Raw genomic sequence first — 17,105 nt, forward strand, 5'->3', positions numbered from 1 at the left:
TATTTTTTTTCCTTCACATGGGTATTTCCCACTTTCTCTCTTCCATGAGGTTCCAGAACCAGCTATTATAGCCAATGAGCTTTCTTTATATCTTTTTAATTTTTAAAATTTTATTGTGGTAAGAACACAGCACGAGGGGACTTCCCTGGTGGCACAGTGGTTGGGAATCTGCCTGCCAATGCAGGGGACACAGGTTCGAGCCCTGGTCCGGGAAGATCCTCCACATGCCGCGGAGCAACTAAGCCCATGTGCCACAACTACTGAGCCTGCGAGCCACAACTACTGAGCACACGTGCCACAACTACTGAAGCCCGCCAGCCTAGAGCCTGCGCCCGCAACAAGAGAAGCCACCGCAATGAGAAGCCCACACACCATAATGAAGAGTAGCCCCTGCTCTCTGCAACTAGAGAAAGCCCGCACGCAGCAACGAAGACCCAACACAGCCAAAAATTAACTAATTAATTAATTTAAAAAATAATAAAATAAATTAAAAAGAAGAACACAGCATGAGAGCTACCCTCTGAAGTTTTTATGTATACATTATACACATAAAATGTACTAAGCAGACCTTTAGGACTTACTCATCTTGCTGAACTGAAATCTTCTGCCTGTTGATCAATAACTCATTTCCCCCTCCCCCAGCCCCTGGTGACCACGATTCCACTCTTTGATTCTATGCATTTGACTACTTTAGATAACTCATCCTTCCGGAACTGGCTTATTTCACTAAAGCATAATGTCTTCAGTGTTAATCCATGTTGCTGCATGTTGCAGAATTTCCTTCTTTTTAAGGCTGAACAGTCTTCTTGTGTGTGTTTGTGTATCCTGTCTTCTTTATCCATTCATCTGTTGATGGACATGTGGGTTGTTTGTACATCTTGGCTATTGTGAATAGTGCTGCAGTCAACATAGGAATGTTAATATCTCTCCGAGATTCTGATTTCAGTTATTTTGAATAAATACCCCGAGTGGGACGGCTGGATCACAGGGTTCTACTTTTAATGTTTTTTTTTGACACACTGTCTCATTTTATTCAAATACCAGTCTGCTCACACATGGTCCAAGAACACCCAAATAATAAAACAGATATAATCACATGTTAAAGATTGGTCTTCAAACATCATAGCCAATGATGCCACGCTTGTCTATGATCTTGACAACATAAAACCACCACCACACACCTCAGGGGCCACCAAACCATTGAGCAGAGCTTGCTTAACTGTGAGCTGTTGGAAGCTACCAGTTTGAGCACTATTGACAAATTTTTTTCAAGCTCTGAATAGCTGTAGGGAACCCAGCAAGGTTGGAGGAAGCAGCTCAACCTTGGCATAGTGGCAAAATGTGGCCAATCAAGGCTTTGAGAAAGTCACAGCAGCATTGACCAGTGCCGGGACCTTCTCTGCGTGGTTACGGACAAACTGGGCCATGCTTCTAGGACGGAAAGTCCATCGTCCTGACTGGCCGGCTGAATGTCACTGCCAGGAAGGCTATTTTTAATTTCTTGAGGAACCTACGTACTGTTTCCCACAGCAGCTGCACCAATTTATATTCCCACCGACATGCACAAAGTCCACAACTACTGAGCCTGCGTTCTAGAGCCTGCGAGCCACAACAACTGAGCCCACGTGCCACAACTACTGAAGGCCGCGTGCCTAGAGCCCGTGCTCCACAACAAGAGAAGCCACTGCAGTGAGAAGCCCTCGCACCACAATGAAGAGTAGCCCCCGCTCGCTGCAACTAGAGAAAGCCTGCGTGCAGCAACAAAGACCCAATGCAACCGAAATTTATAAATAAATAAATTTTAAAAAATGCCAATTCTTCCGAAGGTAGTTTATAAATCTAACATGAGCCAAATAAAAACACTCAGAGGCATTTTTTTTTTCTCGAACTAGACAAGCTGATTCTAAAGTTTACGTTGAAAACATAAACAAGCAAGAAGAGCCAGGACGAGTCGAGAAGGGAGAGCGACGGGGGAGGTACAGCCCCATCAGATGTCCTAAGCTGCTGTGAAGTCTCAGGAACCACCCCCGCGTGCCTAGCACGGGCCCATGGACGTAAAGTGGAGAAATAGGACCCCACCATACTGAAACTCAGTGTACAAAATGCATCCTCTCAGATCTAAGAGCTGACAATGGATAATTTGTTTTTGTTTGGCTGTACCACATGCGTGGCATGCGGGATTTCCCGAACAGGGATAGAACCCACGCCCACTGCAGTGGAGGCGCTGAGTCTTAACCGTTGGACCTCCAGGGAAGTCCCTGACAATGGATCTTTTAAGAAATACTATCTGAGCAACTGGGCAGCCATCTGGAAACAAAGAGAGATGGATCCAAGCTCTCACTGATCACCAGGACAGCCTTCAAACGGATCAAAGATTTAAATTAAAAAAAAATGAAAATATTGGATGAATTCCCTTGCCCTCAACAAGAGTCGTGGGTGGGCACAGGGCTGCCCAGGAGTAGGCTGGACTCCGAATAAATTACCAGGTGTGGGAGCTAGCACTGATTAACCCACATTATCCTGTGCAATCCTCAGATGGTTTATTGACCTCAGTTTCTTGACCGGAGGCTTAGAAAGGTAACTTGTTTAAGGTTACTGACCTGGTTACTAACTCTCAAAGCGACCCGTCCAAGGCCACCCCAGAGTCTGGAGTCCTCACCGTGGCTCCACTGCTCCCGGCTGCAGATAAGATTGACCACCACCGGCAAGCGGGTCATGGAAGCAGGGCATCGGGCTTGATGGAGGCAGGAGGGTGGGCTCACAGGACGGGTCAAGGAGTGGTCCTGTGTTCGGAGTTTGGAGACTGTGGTGGAACCAGCGTTCACGGGGAGCAGGTCAGGAAATTGAGCAGATTGGCCTCAGATCAGAGAGAACGGTGGATGCTCGTGAAAGCCAGGGACCCTCAGAAGGGTTGGAGGCCAAAGAGTTGGAGGACTGGACCAGGCTCAGACTGTGAAAGGCCTTGAACGCCAAAATCATAATCAGTACCGGTCCCGTCACATGAAAGTTTGTAAGACATCTACAGATGCAATCCCGCTGGATCCTCAGGCCAACCTGGTGACATGGGCTTGTTTTTTTTTTTTAAATTAATTAATTAATTTTTGGCTGCGTTGGATCTTCATTGCTGCACGCGGGCTTTTCTCTAGTTACGGAGAGTGGGGGCTACTCTTCGTTGCGGTGTGCAGGCTTCTCATTGCGGTGGCTTCTCTTGTTGCAGAGCACGGGCTCTAGGCATGCGGGCTTCAGTAGTTGTGGCTCACAGGCTCAGTAGTTGTGGCTCATGGGCTCTAGAGCGCAGGCTCAGTGGTTGTGGCACACGGGCTTAGTTGCTCCGCGGCATGTGGGATCTTCCCGGACCAGGGCTCGAACCCGTGTCCCCTGCATTGGCGGGAGCATTCTTAACCACTGCGCCACCAGGTAAGTCCCAACATGGGCTTGTTTGAAAACAGATGAATGAAGGGAGCAGAGGTTAAGGGCCCTGCCCAAGGCCACGCAGCCTGGAATAAAGCCCTGGGTCTCGCGACTCCAAGCTCACTGTCTCTGACCTTGCAGCATACCTACGGGCCAGGAGTATGCACTTTGTCCTCTCAACAACCTGGCAGCGGAGGAAGGTCTCTCAGAAGAAGAGGGAAGGCGTGCTAGGCAGTCTGGGTACAACCGGGACCTGCAGGAAAAGAGCAGGGTGGAGGTCGAGGGGCCTGGGGGAGTATGGCCACAGGGGCCGTTTCCTGGACGCCCAGCTGCCCCCGCGCTGTGCAGCCCTGGTTTGCCCCCTGCCTCTCTGGCCTCTTCCTCGTCTCCTTTGCTGCTTCCTCGTCCAGTCCCCAGGGCCCGGCCCCGAATTCTGCCCTCTTCCCTCTTTTGAGGAGAGCGGGTGAGGGCTCACCCAGGGCGAGGGCTTCAGGACCACTTCCACACCCACAACCCTGATCCCTTGCTCAGTCTTGTCTCCTGAGCTCCAGGTGACCACGTTCTGCTGCTCCAGACGTTTGCCACAGACACCAAAGGCAACTGGTCCACCCTCCCTCCCCACTGCATGCCAGCTCGCCCTCCTCCAGGGCTCCCTGTCTCAGTCGACAGCAACCTCAGGGCCCCTGCTGCTCAAGAAGGATCCGAGGGTCATCTCTACCCCTCCTTTTCCTTGACCCCCATGTCTTGCCAACCGGTCCTCCTACATATGACTCAGATCAACCAGCTTCTCTTCGCTCCCCCTGCCACCCACCTGGCTCGGCAGGACAACTGCTCACCAGGGGGTCTCTTCCGTGGCCCCCTTTCTCCACTCTTCTAGCCAAACAGCACTGTGTCTGCTCCTCTGCTTCAAACCCTCCAGGGTGTGTCTCATAAAACCTTGCACGTGAATGTCTGCAGCAGCATCGTTTACGGCAGCCAAAGCGTGGAAACAACCCCAATGCTCATCACTGAACGAACGGATAAAAAAGACAGGGTGTCTCCATACCAGGGAGTGCTATTCGGCTGTAAGAAGGAATGACGTTCTGGTACGTGTCACTCCATGGATGAGCCTTGGAAACACGATGCTGAGTGAAAGAAGCCGCCACAAAAGGCCACGTATTTATGATCTCGTTTATGCAAACAGTTCTGGACTGCCTATTCTGGACTGCCTATTCTGATAGGCAAATCCATAGAGACAGAAAGTAGACTGGTGGCGGCCAAGCGCTGGGAGGGGCTGGAGGAAGATGGCAAGTAACTGATAATGGATACATGGTTTCCACTTTTTCCATGAAAAAGTTCTAAAATTGACCGCATAACCTGTGAATATTAAACACCGCTGAATGGTCTGCTTTAAGTGGGTGACTTGTGGGACTTCCCTGGCGGTCCTGTGGTTAGGACTCCGAGCTTCCACCTCAGGGGGCACAGGTTCGATTCCTGGTCTGGGAACTAAGATCCCACACGCTGCATGCTGTGGCCAAATAAATAATGGGTGGCTTTAGGATAGTAAATTGTATCTCAGTAAAGCTATCCTTGAAAACAAAAACAAAAAATCCCAACCCTCCCAGGGTTGCCCACTTCCAGCTCCTTCTGTGGCTACATGGCCCTGCTTCATCTGGCCCCTGCCTCGGGACTTGGTTGGAGGGAGGTGCCTATAACCCCTGAGCCCCAGAGTAAGAAGTGTCCAAAGGAACACACATTCTGTGAGTACACAACCTCTCCTTGCTCTCCTGTGAAAAACAGATCACATCTATTTTTCTATGTCTCTCAGATCCAACCTGGAGAATTTGCATAACATGTAAATCCAGTGTCTTAGGAGTTACATCCCGCACGCGTAAATACAATTCCTCGCTCACCGTTCCTAGTTATCCAGGCACTTTGGAAAAGCCAGACGTTCTGACTTGAAGGTCACCTACTGTAAGCAGGTCAAGGGGACAAGTGTTGAGGAAAGGCAGACCACTGTGCCCATCCCCTTTCTCCTTCCATGTGTCACCTCAGCAGCTCCAGCGCGGCACTGACTCAGAGCGCTGGGGAGGAGCTGTCACCACCGCCCCTCCACAATCTGTTGCCATCTCCCAGGTCGCCAGGTGTGAAGAAGGTCGGAGGGCTGCTCTGGGAGGAGCTCAGGGAGCAGGCCGCAGGCCACTCACCCACCAGAGCTTTCAGTCGTCACAGGCAGCCGAGCCGGCCCACTACATCCCACGGTGCAGTCTCCCCAAAGGCGCTCCCACCCAGACGCCTTCCCTCGCCAGAAATGACAGACCCAGGGCTGGAGGGGGACACAGACACCAAGAAACTTGTGACCAAACTGGTAGTGCAAAAGCAGCCATTTTCCCATTAATTCTGAAGCTATTCTGAGGCCATGAGTCAAAAAACAGGGCAAAAAGCCTCAAGGAGGCTGACAGTCACTGCCTGGAGTTTTCACTTCAATGGCCCCTTCTGGAAACTTCTGCTGGCTTCTGCTCGGTCAGCCTGGGTGGACCCTGAGCCCAGTGGCCTCCAGCAGGGCAGCGCTGGGTCAAGCTCTGTCTCGCGGTCACTGCAGAGAAGGGGAAAAGTGGGGACTCTCTCATCCAAGCAGGGCAGCCACAAGCGAGGAAGCGTGCTGGGGCTCTGTGTAAGAACAGGATCATGAACGTAAGTGGAAATTCCTTGGGTTTGGTTTCTTTCCTGTTCTCTCTCTAAACGAGTCTTATTTGACCTCCTGTAGCCAGCTCTATGGGTGGTGACAGGCCCAGTGTCACCCCGAGGCAGCCCGCTGGGCCAATGAGTTTGCTGTAACGAGTTGGGACACTGAGACTCCTTCAACATGGCTTATTCTGTCCTTCTGTCCTTTATTTATTTAGGTGGGAGGAGGGGACGAGAACCAAGCCAGCCGTGCTTAGTCCTTACGAGGCACTGAGACTACACCAGTTTTCAAACTGCGGCCTGTGGCTTCTGTCGGGAACACCGGGCGCTGCTGGTGCCCTCCACGCAATCTGAGGGTGGGGTCTGGCGTGTGGGACTCTGCACTGGGAACATGCTTGCAGGGATTCTGATCAACAGTGATGTGGGCATCACTCTTCCAGAGGCCCAGTGAGACCCCCATGGTCCCCAAGGAGTGAGGTGAGTTGGAAATAAGGACACAAGTGTCCTGATTCCCTGACAGAATCTTTAGGTTTTTACCTTAAGGCGAGGGGAAAAAAAGAAAAGATACAGAGTGAAGAATTCATTGTATGTTTATTATTCACAGTTAATCACTACCTACCAAATGCTACCCGCAGAGTTAAAGGATTAAGTACACAGGTCTTTTTATTTAAACACTGATTTTCTTTTAAATATATACACACAAAACTTAGTTCTGCAAGGCTTCATGATATACACCAATTCCAAAATAAAACAATCAAATGGTCCAGGTGCAGAATGCCAGAGATTCCTCATATCATCAGCAAGGAGAGGAGAAGCTAGTGGACAGGGGTGATGAGAGGCGGACGCTGTGTCTGGGAGGGCAGCGCCTCCTGGGTCTCAGGCCACTCCAGGCCGAGTCCGGCTCCATAACCAGAGTCCAGGGGAGACGCCGACCGACCACTTCAGAAGCCAAAGGCCACCACCAACTCCCAGTGGCCCCGTTTTTGTTGTGGGAAGGGTGGGGAGAAGATGATCACAGGCGTGTTACCACAAGGGAGAAGAAGCCAACAGGAGACGGACAGAAAGAGCTTTGCAATGGACTCAGCCTTCCTATCGTTCCAATCTTCCTTCCAACAGTCACTGCGTCACAGATACACTTCCTTTTCAGGGGGTCGGGTGGAGCAGCTATGAACACAGCCCGCTGTGAATGGAGACATGAAAAACCACCCGGCTGCTTCCTGAATGCGGCCTGAAGCTCACCTGGGCAGCTCAGGTAGGGGACACAAAAGGTGAAAGCCCTGAACAGATACCCCTAGATTTCAGAGTAAGAAAAATGAAGGGAAAACGCTCATCCTGCCCGCACACCCCACCCCAGTGTAGGAACACGGTAGAACCTGATACAATTTAAACCTTCCTGCATTTGAAACTTGCTGGCTCCAGAGACTGGTGTCTGGGGGTGTCTGGGGCTACAGAGGGCACAGACAACACCTGAGACCGCAAGGTCAAGGACCCTGGCCCCCCTTTCAGCCAGCTCCAGTCAGATGCAGGGAGGGCTGTAACCCGGTCCCACTGTGCCCTGGGGCTCCAGCTCCCTTAACCTCCAGGGGCTATAAATATTAAAGTTGAACCTTAAAGACTCTGGCTGTGCACAGACAGGACGCCCACACCCTCATCTCACTTGTCTCCTCTTCCCTACCCTGTCCTCCCCTCCCCCGAGGGAAAAAAATATTTACAGAGTAGGAAACAAATTGGCTGTCTTTAACTTATTTTTAAAACAAAACAAATAAAAACCACCACTCATAAGCAACCCTTGAAATAAGGCAGAAGGCACTAAGAAAAACAACATGCTCAGGAACACCATCGGAAAGGGAAACCAACGTGGAAGAGAGACACAGGTTTGGGGCCTGGCTCGCAGGAAGCCCTGAGGGGCACACTCACCCCCACGCCCATCCAACTCTGACACAACATTCTGGTGGGGACTGGGGGCTGGCAGGCAGGTTCCCACTTGCCCTCCCTCCTCCGGCAGAAGCTAAAGGGCAAGGGCCGCCCGCTCCCGGCCCGCTCCTGTGTGTGTGCATGTAAACGCAGGACACAGAAGCGGCTGTTCTTTCTGTCGTCCCGACTAAAACAGACATTTTGCATAGAGAAAATATCAGCCCACGTGGTTTCTTTTCTTTTATTATTGGCATCAGCTAGGACTATATGTGGCATTAAATGTCATGCACTGATAGAAGAGGAAACAGGATGAAAAAAAGGACAAAGGAGGAGGAATAGGAGCAGTGGTGAAAATTTGTAATAAAAACTCTTTTCTTAATTTATAGGTAAGTTTTGGCATTGTTATATCCAACTCCCCCTCCCACCCCCCAGAGTTCCAGCCAAAGTGAGAGGGTCACCAGGTGACCCAGCTGGGTATTCTGAGCTCCCTCACAGGCTGCTGATAGAGGCAGCTGATGGGTTTAATTCTTTTGTACGTGTTTAAAATTTTTCGCTTTCTTTAAATAATCTCTTGACTCTTAGACGTTCCGGTTCACGGGGGTGACGTAATTGCGTGGAAACATGCCGGTCTGCCCGTGGCAAGCCCCTTTCCACCAGTTGGGGTCTGAGTTATCCATGACGTGGATAAAGTCTCCCCGACGGAATCCCAGCTCTCCATCCTCTTGGGGATCAAAGTCAAAGAGGGCTTGGACGTACGTCGGTTGCTGCAGAAGAGGGGCAGGGAGAAAACACACATTGCATCCCTGATCGTGGCCAGCCCCTCGTAAGCGGACCGGTGATGGGGAAACTGATGTGTGCCAGCCTTCTCACATTTCCTGGAATAACGCCTCACTTCTCCTCCCCTCCCCACCAATTCTTACAGCTTACCCGAGGTGGGTGTCGTGCAGTCTTCACCAGTGCTCAAAACCACTTGGGTGTCCCCACCGTGGAGGCGGGTTGCACCCCAGCATCAAGCAAAGAGCAGCAGGTACTGCTTCAAGAGGAAAGCACTTCGGAAACAGCCAGTGGGGTTTTGTTTACAATCCCAGATGTGAAAATGGCTTAGTTCCTATCGCTTTATCACTTAGAAAATCCTTAAGGTTTTATACAGTGAGAAGGGTAAGAGCTTGAATAAAGCAAGGTGGTAATAACCGTCACGTGTGAGAAGGAGTTTAGGAATGAGTGTGGACTTCACTCCCTTACAGTACGATTTTCCCCGAAGTTTACTTCCAGGCAGAGTATTTGAGGGTGTGTTAAAGACCTTCTTCCAAGAGACACAAGATAACTAGCAACACAATGCTTCAGAGAAGCAGCCTCTGGAAAAGACAAAACTATTTTTTGTTTCAAACGTCAAATCTTTAACATGACTTAATAATGAACACAGAAGGTCCAAAAGGAACCTTTTAAAAAAACACCTGCTTGCCTAAAGAGCTATTCTTAATTGCTAAGAATGATCCCAATGTCTCTTACGAGGCTTACCTGTGGCACCTGCTCTATGTCCCGGAGAAATATCTGCTGGTTTCTGGAGACGGATGTAGATCTGTGATAATCTACCAGCTCATTCAAAGAATTGAACTTGACCACCCAGAGGAAATACTTTCCAGCCCCATCTCGGAGCACCTTGAAGTGCTGTACATCATTTCCAAACCTGGGGAGGGGTAGAGGATACACGTGAGAACAGGCCAGAGGGCTCTGTCCCAGCTACCCAGGGGCCACCTGCCCACCAAGGAGGTGTCCTGGAGAACTTGTGTGCTGGCCATGCCCCTTACAGGCTGGGTGCCCAGGACTGTAGCACAACTTGACTTCCTGGCTGGAGAGCACCCTGAGACCCTCCATTAGGATGACAATTACCAGTGACAACAGGAAGAATCCTCGCCAGACAGGGAAACCCTGTCAGTCTGTCTAATTCTGAAAACATTTGTAAGTAAAAAGAAATGTCCTGGGCTTCCCTGGTGGCGCAGTGGTTGGGAGTCCGCCTGTCGATGCAGGGGACGCGGGTTCGTGCCCTAGTCCGGGAGGATCCCACATGCCGTGGAGCGGCTGGGCCCGTGAGCCACGGCCGCTGAGCCTGCACGTCTGGAGCCTGTGCTCCACAGCGGGAGAGGCCACAGCAGTGAGAGGCCCGCGTAACGCAAAAAAAAAAAAAAAAAAAAGTCCTAACCTATATAATGCCTCTATGTGCCCTGCACTGTGCCAAATGAAAAACAGAACTGAAATCTTGTGTGACATTTGAAGACTACAAAAGATAAGATAGGAAATAAGGTGAGGAAAGGAGGGATTGGACAACTTCCAACAATTTTCCTATAACTGGGAAGAGTTTAAAGTCATGTTTTCTACTCAGGGATTTTAGCTCTACTTAAGGGGAAAAGATCTCAAAAGCAAAGAACATGCTGGGACAATAAATAAAAGGCCACCCCCCATAAAAGGCTTCTCTACCACCTGGTAAAAAGGCAAATGCTCTCTTTACAATGGCCCAGAAAAACAGCATGAGCCTGGCTGAGTGGGAATGGCCCACCACCGTCGTGCTGTCTGCCTAGAACATCAGCTCAAACAAGGCCCTGCCTGTCCCACTCTCTGCCGAGTCCTTGAGGTCCACACCAGCGCCCAGCCCTCAGAAGACGCTCTATGAAGATCTGTTAAATGAACGACTAAGAGTCTCTCCTCCCATCGCTGGTATTAAAGCGTAAATACTTCTTAAAACCAACCCAGCAGGTGGCAGCACTGAGCTTTAAGGAAGCCACTGAGTACAAGTGCGAAGTGCTTAGAAACAGCACTATTTCATGGGAAAAACGGTGGACGAGGAAGAAAGCTTTATGAGGAAGAAGGACATACTGAAATGGCACTTCTGGGCCCGTGGGAGCCCACTCCCACAGTGCAATGCAGGTGGCTTCTGAAAGGGGTACAGGGTCCCTAACGGTGAGCTGTTAACTACTGCAGTTTTTCCATTAGACTCAACGCCTTGAAACTCAAGACTGCACACTCTTGAACCTCCTTGGTGCAGGTGCTTGTGTTGTTAGAGGTGGTTATGACACCTGTTTCAAATTTTATTTCTAAAGCAATAAATACATGAACACTTTAAAGGTTTTATTTGATAAAACGGAAGAGTCTGGGAGGTTCCCGACAGCCAGCGCACGAGCATGGGCGGGCAGGCAGCCAGCGCATGGTCATCAGACAACCGAACCCGAACTGCCATGGGGTTTTTGGCCATCATTCAAGGAATAACTGCTTGTACTCCTTGTCCTCCACTGTTCGATTTATACTCAGGTCAGTATAAAACGTTAAGGAAAACAGAGGCGGAAACACAAGTTAATGAGAAGCATAAGGACTCTTCCACCTCAAGGTGCTCTCAGCCCACCAGGTCCTCATATGCAGGTGTTTAATCAAGCACATCAAAAAGCCACTGTTTCTAAGCATATGGGAGTAAGGGGTGCACGGGAACTCTGTACCTTCCACTCAATTTTGCTGTGAACCTAAACCTGCTCTAAAAAAGAAAGTTTCAAAAAAAAAAAGCCATTGTTAAAAGAGGAAAAAAACTATTAGATCCAGTTTGATTTTTTTCATGTTGGGACTAAAACCTAACTATACTGGAAACGTATACGAAAGATACTGCAAATGTCACCTGAAACCACCTCCCACATCTTCACTGAGAAAAGAAACACAAAAATTTTATATTTAAATCTATATTAAAGAAACCCACACTTTAACTGCACATTTGGTCCTAAAATGAAACAAGATACTGAGCTGATTTTTGAAACTGAAAAATCTTTATATCATTTGTAAATGGCAAATAAATTGTTTTACAGCCTTCATTTTAAATGTATACTAAAGTGATCTGAGTTTTTAATCTAGTCACCTCTTTGTCACATAAATGATGATGTGATTTCTAAGATTCCTAGGGGAGGGTTTCCTGTGATAATATATTAACTAGAAATGGACAGAGTCAAAACACATATGGACAAATGACAATTTGATTCAAAATCCTTACGTCACAGATGGGAAGTGATTAGCTTAGGATCCTCAAAGTTCCAATTTATATTCTCTATACCAAGGAGTTATACCAAGGTGGTATAACTCCCTGCCTTCCCTACTCCCTGCATACCAGCTCCCTTCCACATTTAAATTTACCACTGGGGAAAGCAAAAACCCCCAAACCCCTGTGGTCACCTTTTAAGTCAGTGTGAGGCCTAGTATGACACTGGTAGATTTCAGAGAGACACCTAGTCAAGGTGCACAAGGCAGCTGACCTAGTGATCAGTTGCTGTTACAGAGCTGCAGGAATCCCACAGAGGGCAGGGGTGCCCGGATAAGGGAAGAGCCGTGTGTGTGGAGAGCACTGCAGAGTGGTGGGGATTGGGGAAAACTGGCAAGTATTTGCTCTCTGAAGCTCAGCTGCTGCTCAGCAACTAAAGACAGTTTTCACATGGGAATCTAAATCCAGTGCTGCTAGAGGTCATTTTTAAGAGGAGCCAGAAATTAGGATTTTAATGTAAATTTTTCTGATTTATAAAATACTGTTTAGGCTCAACCTCTCCCAGTTTGCCACCTTTGGTGTGTGTACCCAGACACCTGGCCTCTGGCTTCACAATTTCCATCATCTGAAGACAGGATTCCAGGCAATCCAAGTAGTAAATACTTACTTGACAGAGAGGGAGAAATCCCCAGGAGCACTCTCGCTCTCTCGGATAAGAAAGGCCCCATCGTGCCGCTGTTTGCTAAGCATTTCTTCTGCCTTGGCTCTGGGGATTTTGCCAAAAAACCACCTAAGGAAGGAAGGCAAGCCAGTCAACATCTGCTTCCCCACAAAGAAACGGGATATCCAGCCTCTGAAATATGAGTAACAGAACACTCCTCGCTGAAGGAAGGGCCTCCCTCTCTACCCTCCTGTCTCCACATGCCCCATCACGCCTTGAGAGGGGGACCATCTCCCTGCAACCATCTCCTCCATTCCCCAGTGACTCAAAAGACACAATCGTGGGCCACTTTCTATACAGGAAGACACTTAAAAATGGGCCTCCTGGGCCAAAGCTCACTGGGCCCCCCACTGACTCATCAGCAAGGCAGCAGGGAAAGCCCAGGCCTATCGATTTGAGCACATGATGAACCATCTAAGGTGAGACAGGCCCTTCCTGCAGCCACTTGATAAGGCAGCAGCCTTGCTACAGTGGGATGAAGAGAAACAGGGGTAGGAAAGCTGGAAGGCCCAGAAGCTGGACAGGGCCACTTCTTGTAACAGCACAAAGGGAAGAGGTTCAGGCTGTGAGGGAGCAGCCTCTGCTCGTAGCTGTAGTTGGCACTCCTCTCAAGGCCACTCTCTGCTGTCACCGCTCAGAGTCTGGTTTTCAGGAACCATTAGGAATGCCATGCGTTACTCTGTGCAGAGGCAGCTAGTTGCAAAATTCACTTTTTCATTTGGAGTAACTTACAGATTCTTCTGCTCCCAATGCTAACTGACCTTGGTCACAAGAAAAAGTGGGTGAATTCATGGAAAAGGGTAGGAGCAGCAGGGGCTGGGGCTGACCATGAGGAAGAGGAGGAGAAATCTCTGAAACAGCTTCAAGTCACAGGCACCTCACTTCTTACAGGAAAGCCACAACTAATTAGGATAGATGACTGTGAAAACAAGGTTCTCTTTGCAACTTGTCGTTACTGTGTTATTATTTTAAAAAAAGCAACGATGCCACTTGTAACTAATAAAGACCTACCTGCTTCATCAGACTCCATACATGGTAACTAATATGCATTAAATATGCAAACTAGAATAACAAAGATACAAGGAGTCTGTTAAAGTTATAAATCTAACATATATCTATCTTACTTATAAGCAACTGCAAGATGTCTCTGAAACAATACACTATACTAAAATTCAAACAGAAGGATGGGAGCTGCTAGGAAGGATACATTCAGAAGTTGCCCTTAGTAACCTTTAAACATTCCTAAAATCCGCAGCCTTGTATCTTTCTCATTTGAAGTGAAGTAATGCCAAGCCGCTGAGGAGCTGGTACGACCTATCTTCCTGCACCTACAAAGAACTTGAGGGTAAGTCTTCCAGGGCCTGGAAGTAAGGCCACACAGGAGAAATCATGTAGTAACACAACAGAACTATCTCCCACTAGGAAAGGACAGCTCATAGTGTTGAGATCACGTAAGTACTTTCTGTTTTCATCTGTGCTCTCTGGTTTACATTGCAGTGCCCGTGCACTCAGTAGCCATTTGGCCGAGAGGTGGCGAGAAGTTCCCCAACAGTCACATTCTTTCCTCCTAGACCCCCCCAAATCTTCCAGCAGGCAGGCATTTTCCTTTCTGCTTTCCTTTTTTAAGGTATAAGTAATGAACATAAATTAAAATAGCTTAGATGTACGTGAAGTAAAAATAAGCAAGACTCTTCCCTCAAACTCCCCAGAGGCAGCAACTGTTGGCAGTTAGATGTGTATGTTTGTGGACCTTCCCTTATGGTGCACAAATATATAGATATGGTGGCAGTATTTTCTTCCTCTCAGCTTAAAATTAACTCATTTTTATTTTCAACTTGGAAAAAAAAACAAAACCTGTGGTGAAGCAAAGTACTCTAACTGGAATTTTTACAAAGATTTACTTCATAAAAAACACCCGTTATAAGCACCCAGATTGAAAAATGGAAAATTAGTTGGAGACCATTTTATTAAATACTTCTTTTGTACCTGCTCCCATTTTCACTAAACACACACACACTCCCTCCCCCGCTTCCTCCCTCTAGAAAAAGAGGATGTCCCACAACATAAGGGATATGACACTATGAGGAACAGCTATCACTCTCAGTTATAACATTTAATACCACCATCCTACACTTCCTTAGCATTTTATACTGTTATAACTTTAACTTCTTTTAATGGTGATATTTACGTGTGACTACATGGCTATGGTCAAACTTCTTAAAATTTTTTAAAAGATGGGTTTATACTACAATACAATTAGCAAGGGAGAAAGCTAATGGGAGGAGGCAGCTTATTTCCAACTCAAGCCTTTATTACATCCCATAGGCACCCATCCATATGCATTTAATGTGAAAAGCACATATTTGGATCCACCCCCAGTATATACAACTCATGTTGCAACACTAATGCCAACAATCATTTCGTAGTCTGTGTTTAATTTGTTAGCTCAAATGCTATATTAGGTCATACTCCATTATTTTTTTTTTGCGGTACGCGGGCCTCTCACTGTTGTGGCCTCTCCCGTTGCGGAGCACAGGCTCTGGACGCGCAGGCTCAGCGGCCATGGCTCACGGGCCCAGCCGCTCCGCGGCATGTGGGATCTTCCCGGACCGGGGCACGAACCCGTGTCCCCTGCATCGGCAGGCGGACTCTCAACCACTGCGCCACCAGGGAAGCCCCATACCCCATTTTAAACTTCCCTCTTGCTCCCTAACAAAAACTAAAAAAGGGAAGTAAGGGAGGCTGGGGAGATGGAAGGAGGGGCCTGGTACTCTGTACCCTCCCATAGCTATGAAACCAACACTGACCCTGTACTTATGGACATCCAGTCACACAGCAGCCCTGTTAATGTGAAACAGGCCTGTGAGGCCCACCACTGCACAGGTACAGGGTGATGGTCTTTTCTGGCAATATGGTTTCCTTTTGCAGAGCTTGGATGGATGAACACTGCCTGCGTTCCAGCTAGAGTCTGTGAAGAACACCACCATGGGGCCTGGACGCTTCCTGATCAATTATTATTCCAAAGTTCTTTACAGTGGGGAGAGAGGAGCAGGCATGAGAGTGACTCTTCCTAAAAAGCTAATCCATCCATCAGGTCAGTAACTACAACTATCCAAGGAAGGTGGCCTTTCCTATGTTCCCAACAGTCAGATTTGAAGTGCCGACGTCACCTGAAACAATCTGAAGAAAAACAAAGATTTAGAGCCACAGGCATTTTATTTAATATAAAAATTACAGTCTGATGTTCTGCTGAATTCCCCTTCAGCCTGGAAATATGAAAATGAAAAGCAGACTTCCCTGGTGGCACAGAGGTTAAGAATCCGCCTGCCAATGCAAGGGACACAGGTTCGATCCCTTGTCTGGGAAGATCCCACATGCTGCAGAGCAACTAAGCCCGTGTGCCACAACTACTGAGCCCAAGCGCCCAACTACTGAGCCCATGCACCGCAACTACCGAGCCCATGCACTGCATCTACTGAGCCCAAATGCTACTGAAGCCCACTTGCCTAGAGCCCATGCTCCACAACAAGAGAAGCCACTGCAATGAGAAGCCCGCCCGCAGCAACGAAGACACAATGTAGCCTCCCCCGCCAAAAAAAAAGGAAAAATGAAAAGGAACTTAAGTTGATTTTGTTATCACTGGATCTAATGCTGAAGTCAGCGAACTATGGCCCTCAGCCTAAATCTTTCCAGTTTTGCTGTGACCCACAATCTAAGACTATTTAAAAAAATTTTAAAGGATTGTTTTAAAAAATTCAACCGAAGAAGTATATGTGACATGACAGAGACTGCACATGGCCCACAAGGCTTAAAATATTTATTATCTAGCCCTTTACAGAAAAGGTTTAGCCAATCCTTGATCTATTTTGAGGGCGGATTGTAGGAATAGATGTGCACCAATTTTTGGCTTGTGTGGACCGAGGTAGGATGCACTATGTGACTCCCAGTAACCACTATCCAACTGCTTCTCCCCATGGGGTGTATTCCGTGATGCTGTCCACGAAAAGCTCACACAGCCCCCAAAGCAAATATGGACACTAAGTGGCCACAAGAATGCAAAACTGTGCTTAGTACAATTCCCGGGAATCTATAATAATCTCATGCTCATCTTTTGTAGTTTCTTGGATATCACTGCTTGTGCCTACATTTTAGTAACCTGGGCATGGCTGTGTGTTAATAACAGCCAATCTAACATCACAGGGACCTCAAATAAGGGACATTATCAATCCACTGACCAGGGGCCACAAATCTTTTCCACGTACGCCTCTGAAGACTTAATACTTCTGGCTTTTATTATCATGAACAAATTGGTCCCAGCCTTTGTACAAGAATTTGCATCTGAGTATCAATTCAAAACTACTTACTGAGCTACTATGTGCAGAGGCA

General features: G+C 48.1%; 1 protein-coding gene and 1 pseudogene across 3 annotated transcripts in view; both read right to left on the bottom strand.

Moving 5' to 3' along the window:
- Positions 1 to 1,113: 1,113 nt before the first annotated feature.
- On the bottom strand, positions 1,114 to 1,427 carry LOC309838715 (ATP synthase subunit g, mitochondrial-like; annotated as a pseudogene). Its single transcript has one exon. The product of its transcript is annotated as an ATP synthase subunit g, mitochondrial-like (transcript).
- Positions 1,428 to 6,647: 5,220 nt separating this feature from the next.
- Positions 6,648 to 17,105, bottom strand: part of GRB2 (growth factor receptor bound protein 2) — a 70,427-nt gene continuing 59,969 nt past the window's right edge. For both annotated transcript variants that reach the window (XM_082679261.1, XM_082679260.1), the window contains exons 4-6: positions 12,666 to 12,788; positions 9,508 to 9,676; positions 6,648 to 8,753 (exon numbers count right to left, since the gene is read on the bottom strand). In XM_082679261.1, coding sequence (XP_082535387.1) covers positions 8,568 to 8,753; positions 9,508 to 9,676; positions 12,666 to 12,788 — 478 coding nt within the window. In that variant the 3' untranslated portion in view covers positions 6,648 to 8,567. The remainder of the gene's footprint in view (positions 8,754 to 9,507; positions 9,677 to 12,665; positions 12,789 to 17,105) is intronic.

Source organism: Grampus griseus (assembly GCF_964374135.1).
Source record: "Grampus griseus genome assembly, chromosome: 20".
In the NCBI taxonomy this organism is placed as follows: Eukaryota; Metazoa; Chordata; class Mammalia; order Artiodactyla; family Delphinidae; genus Grampus; species Grampus griseus.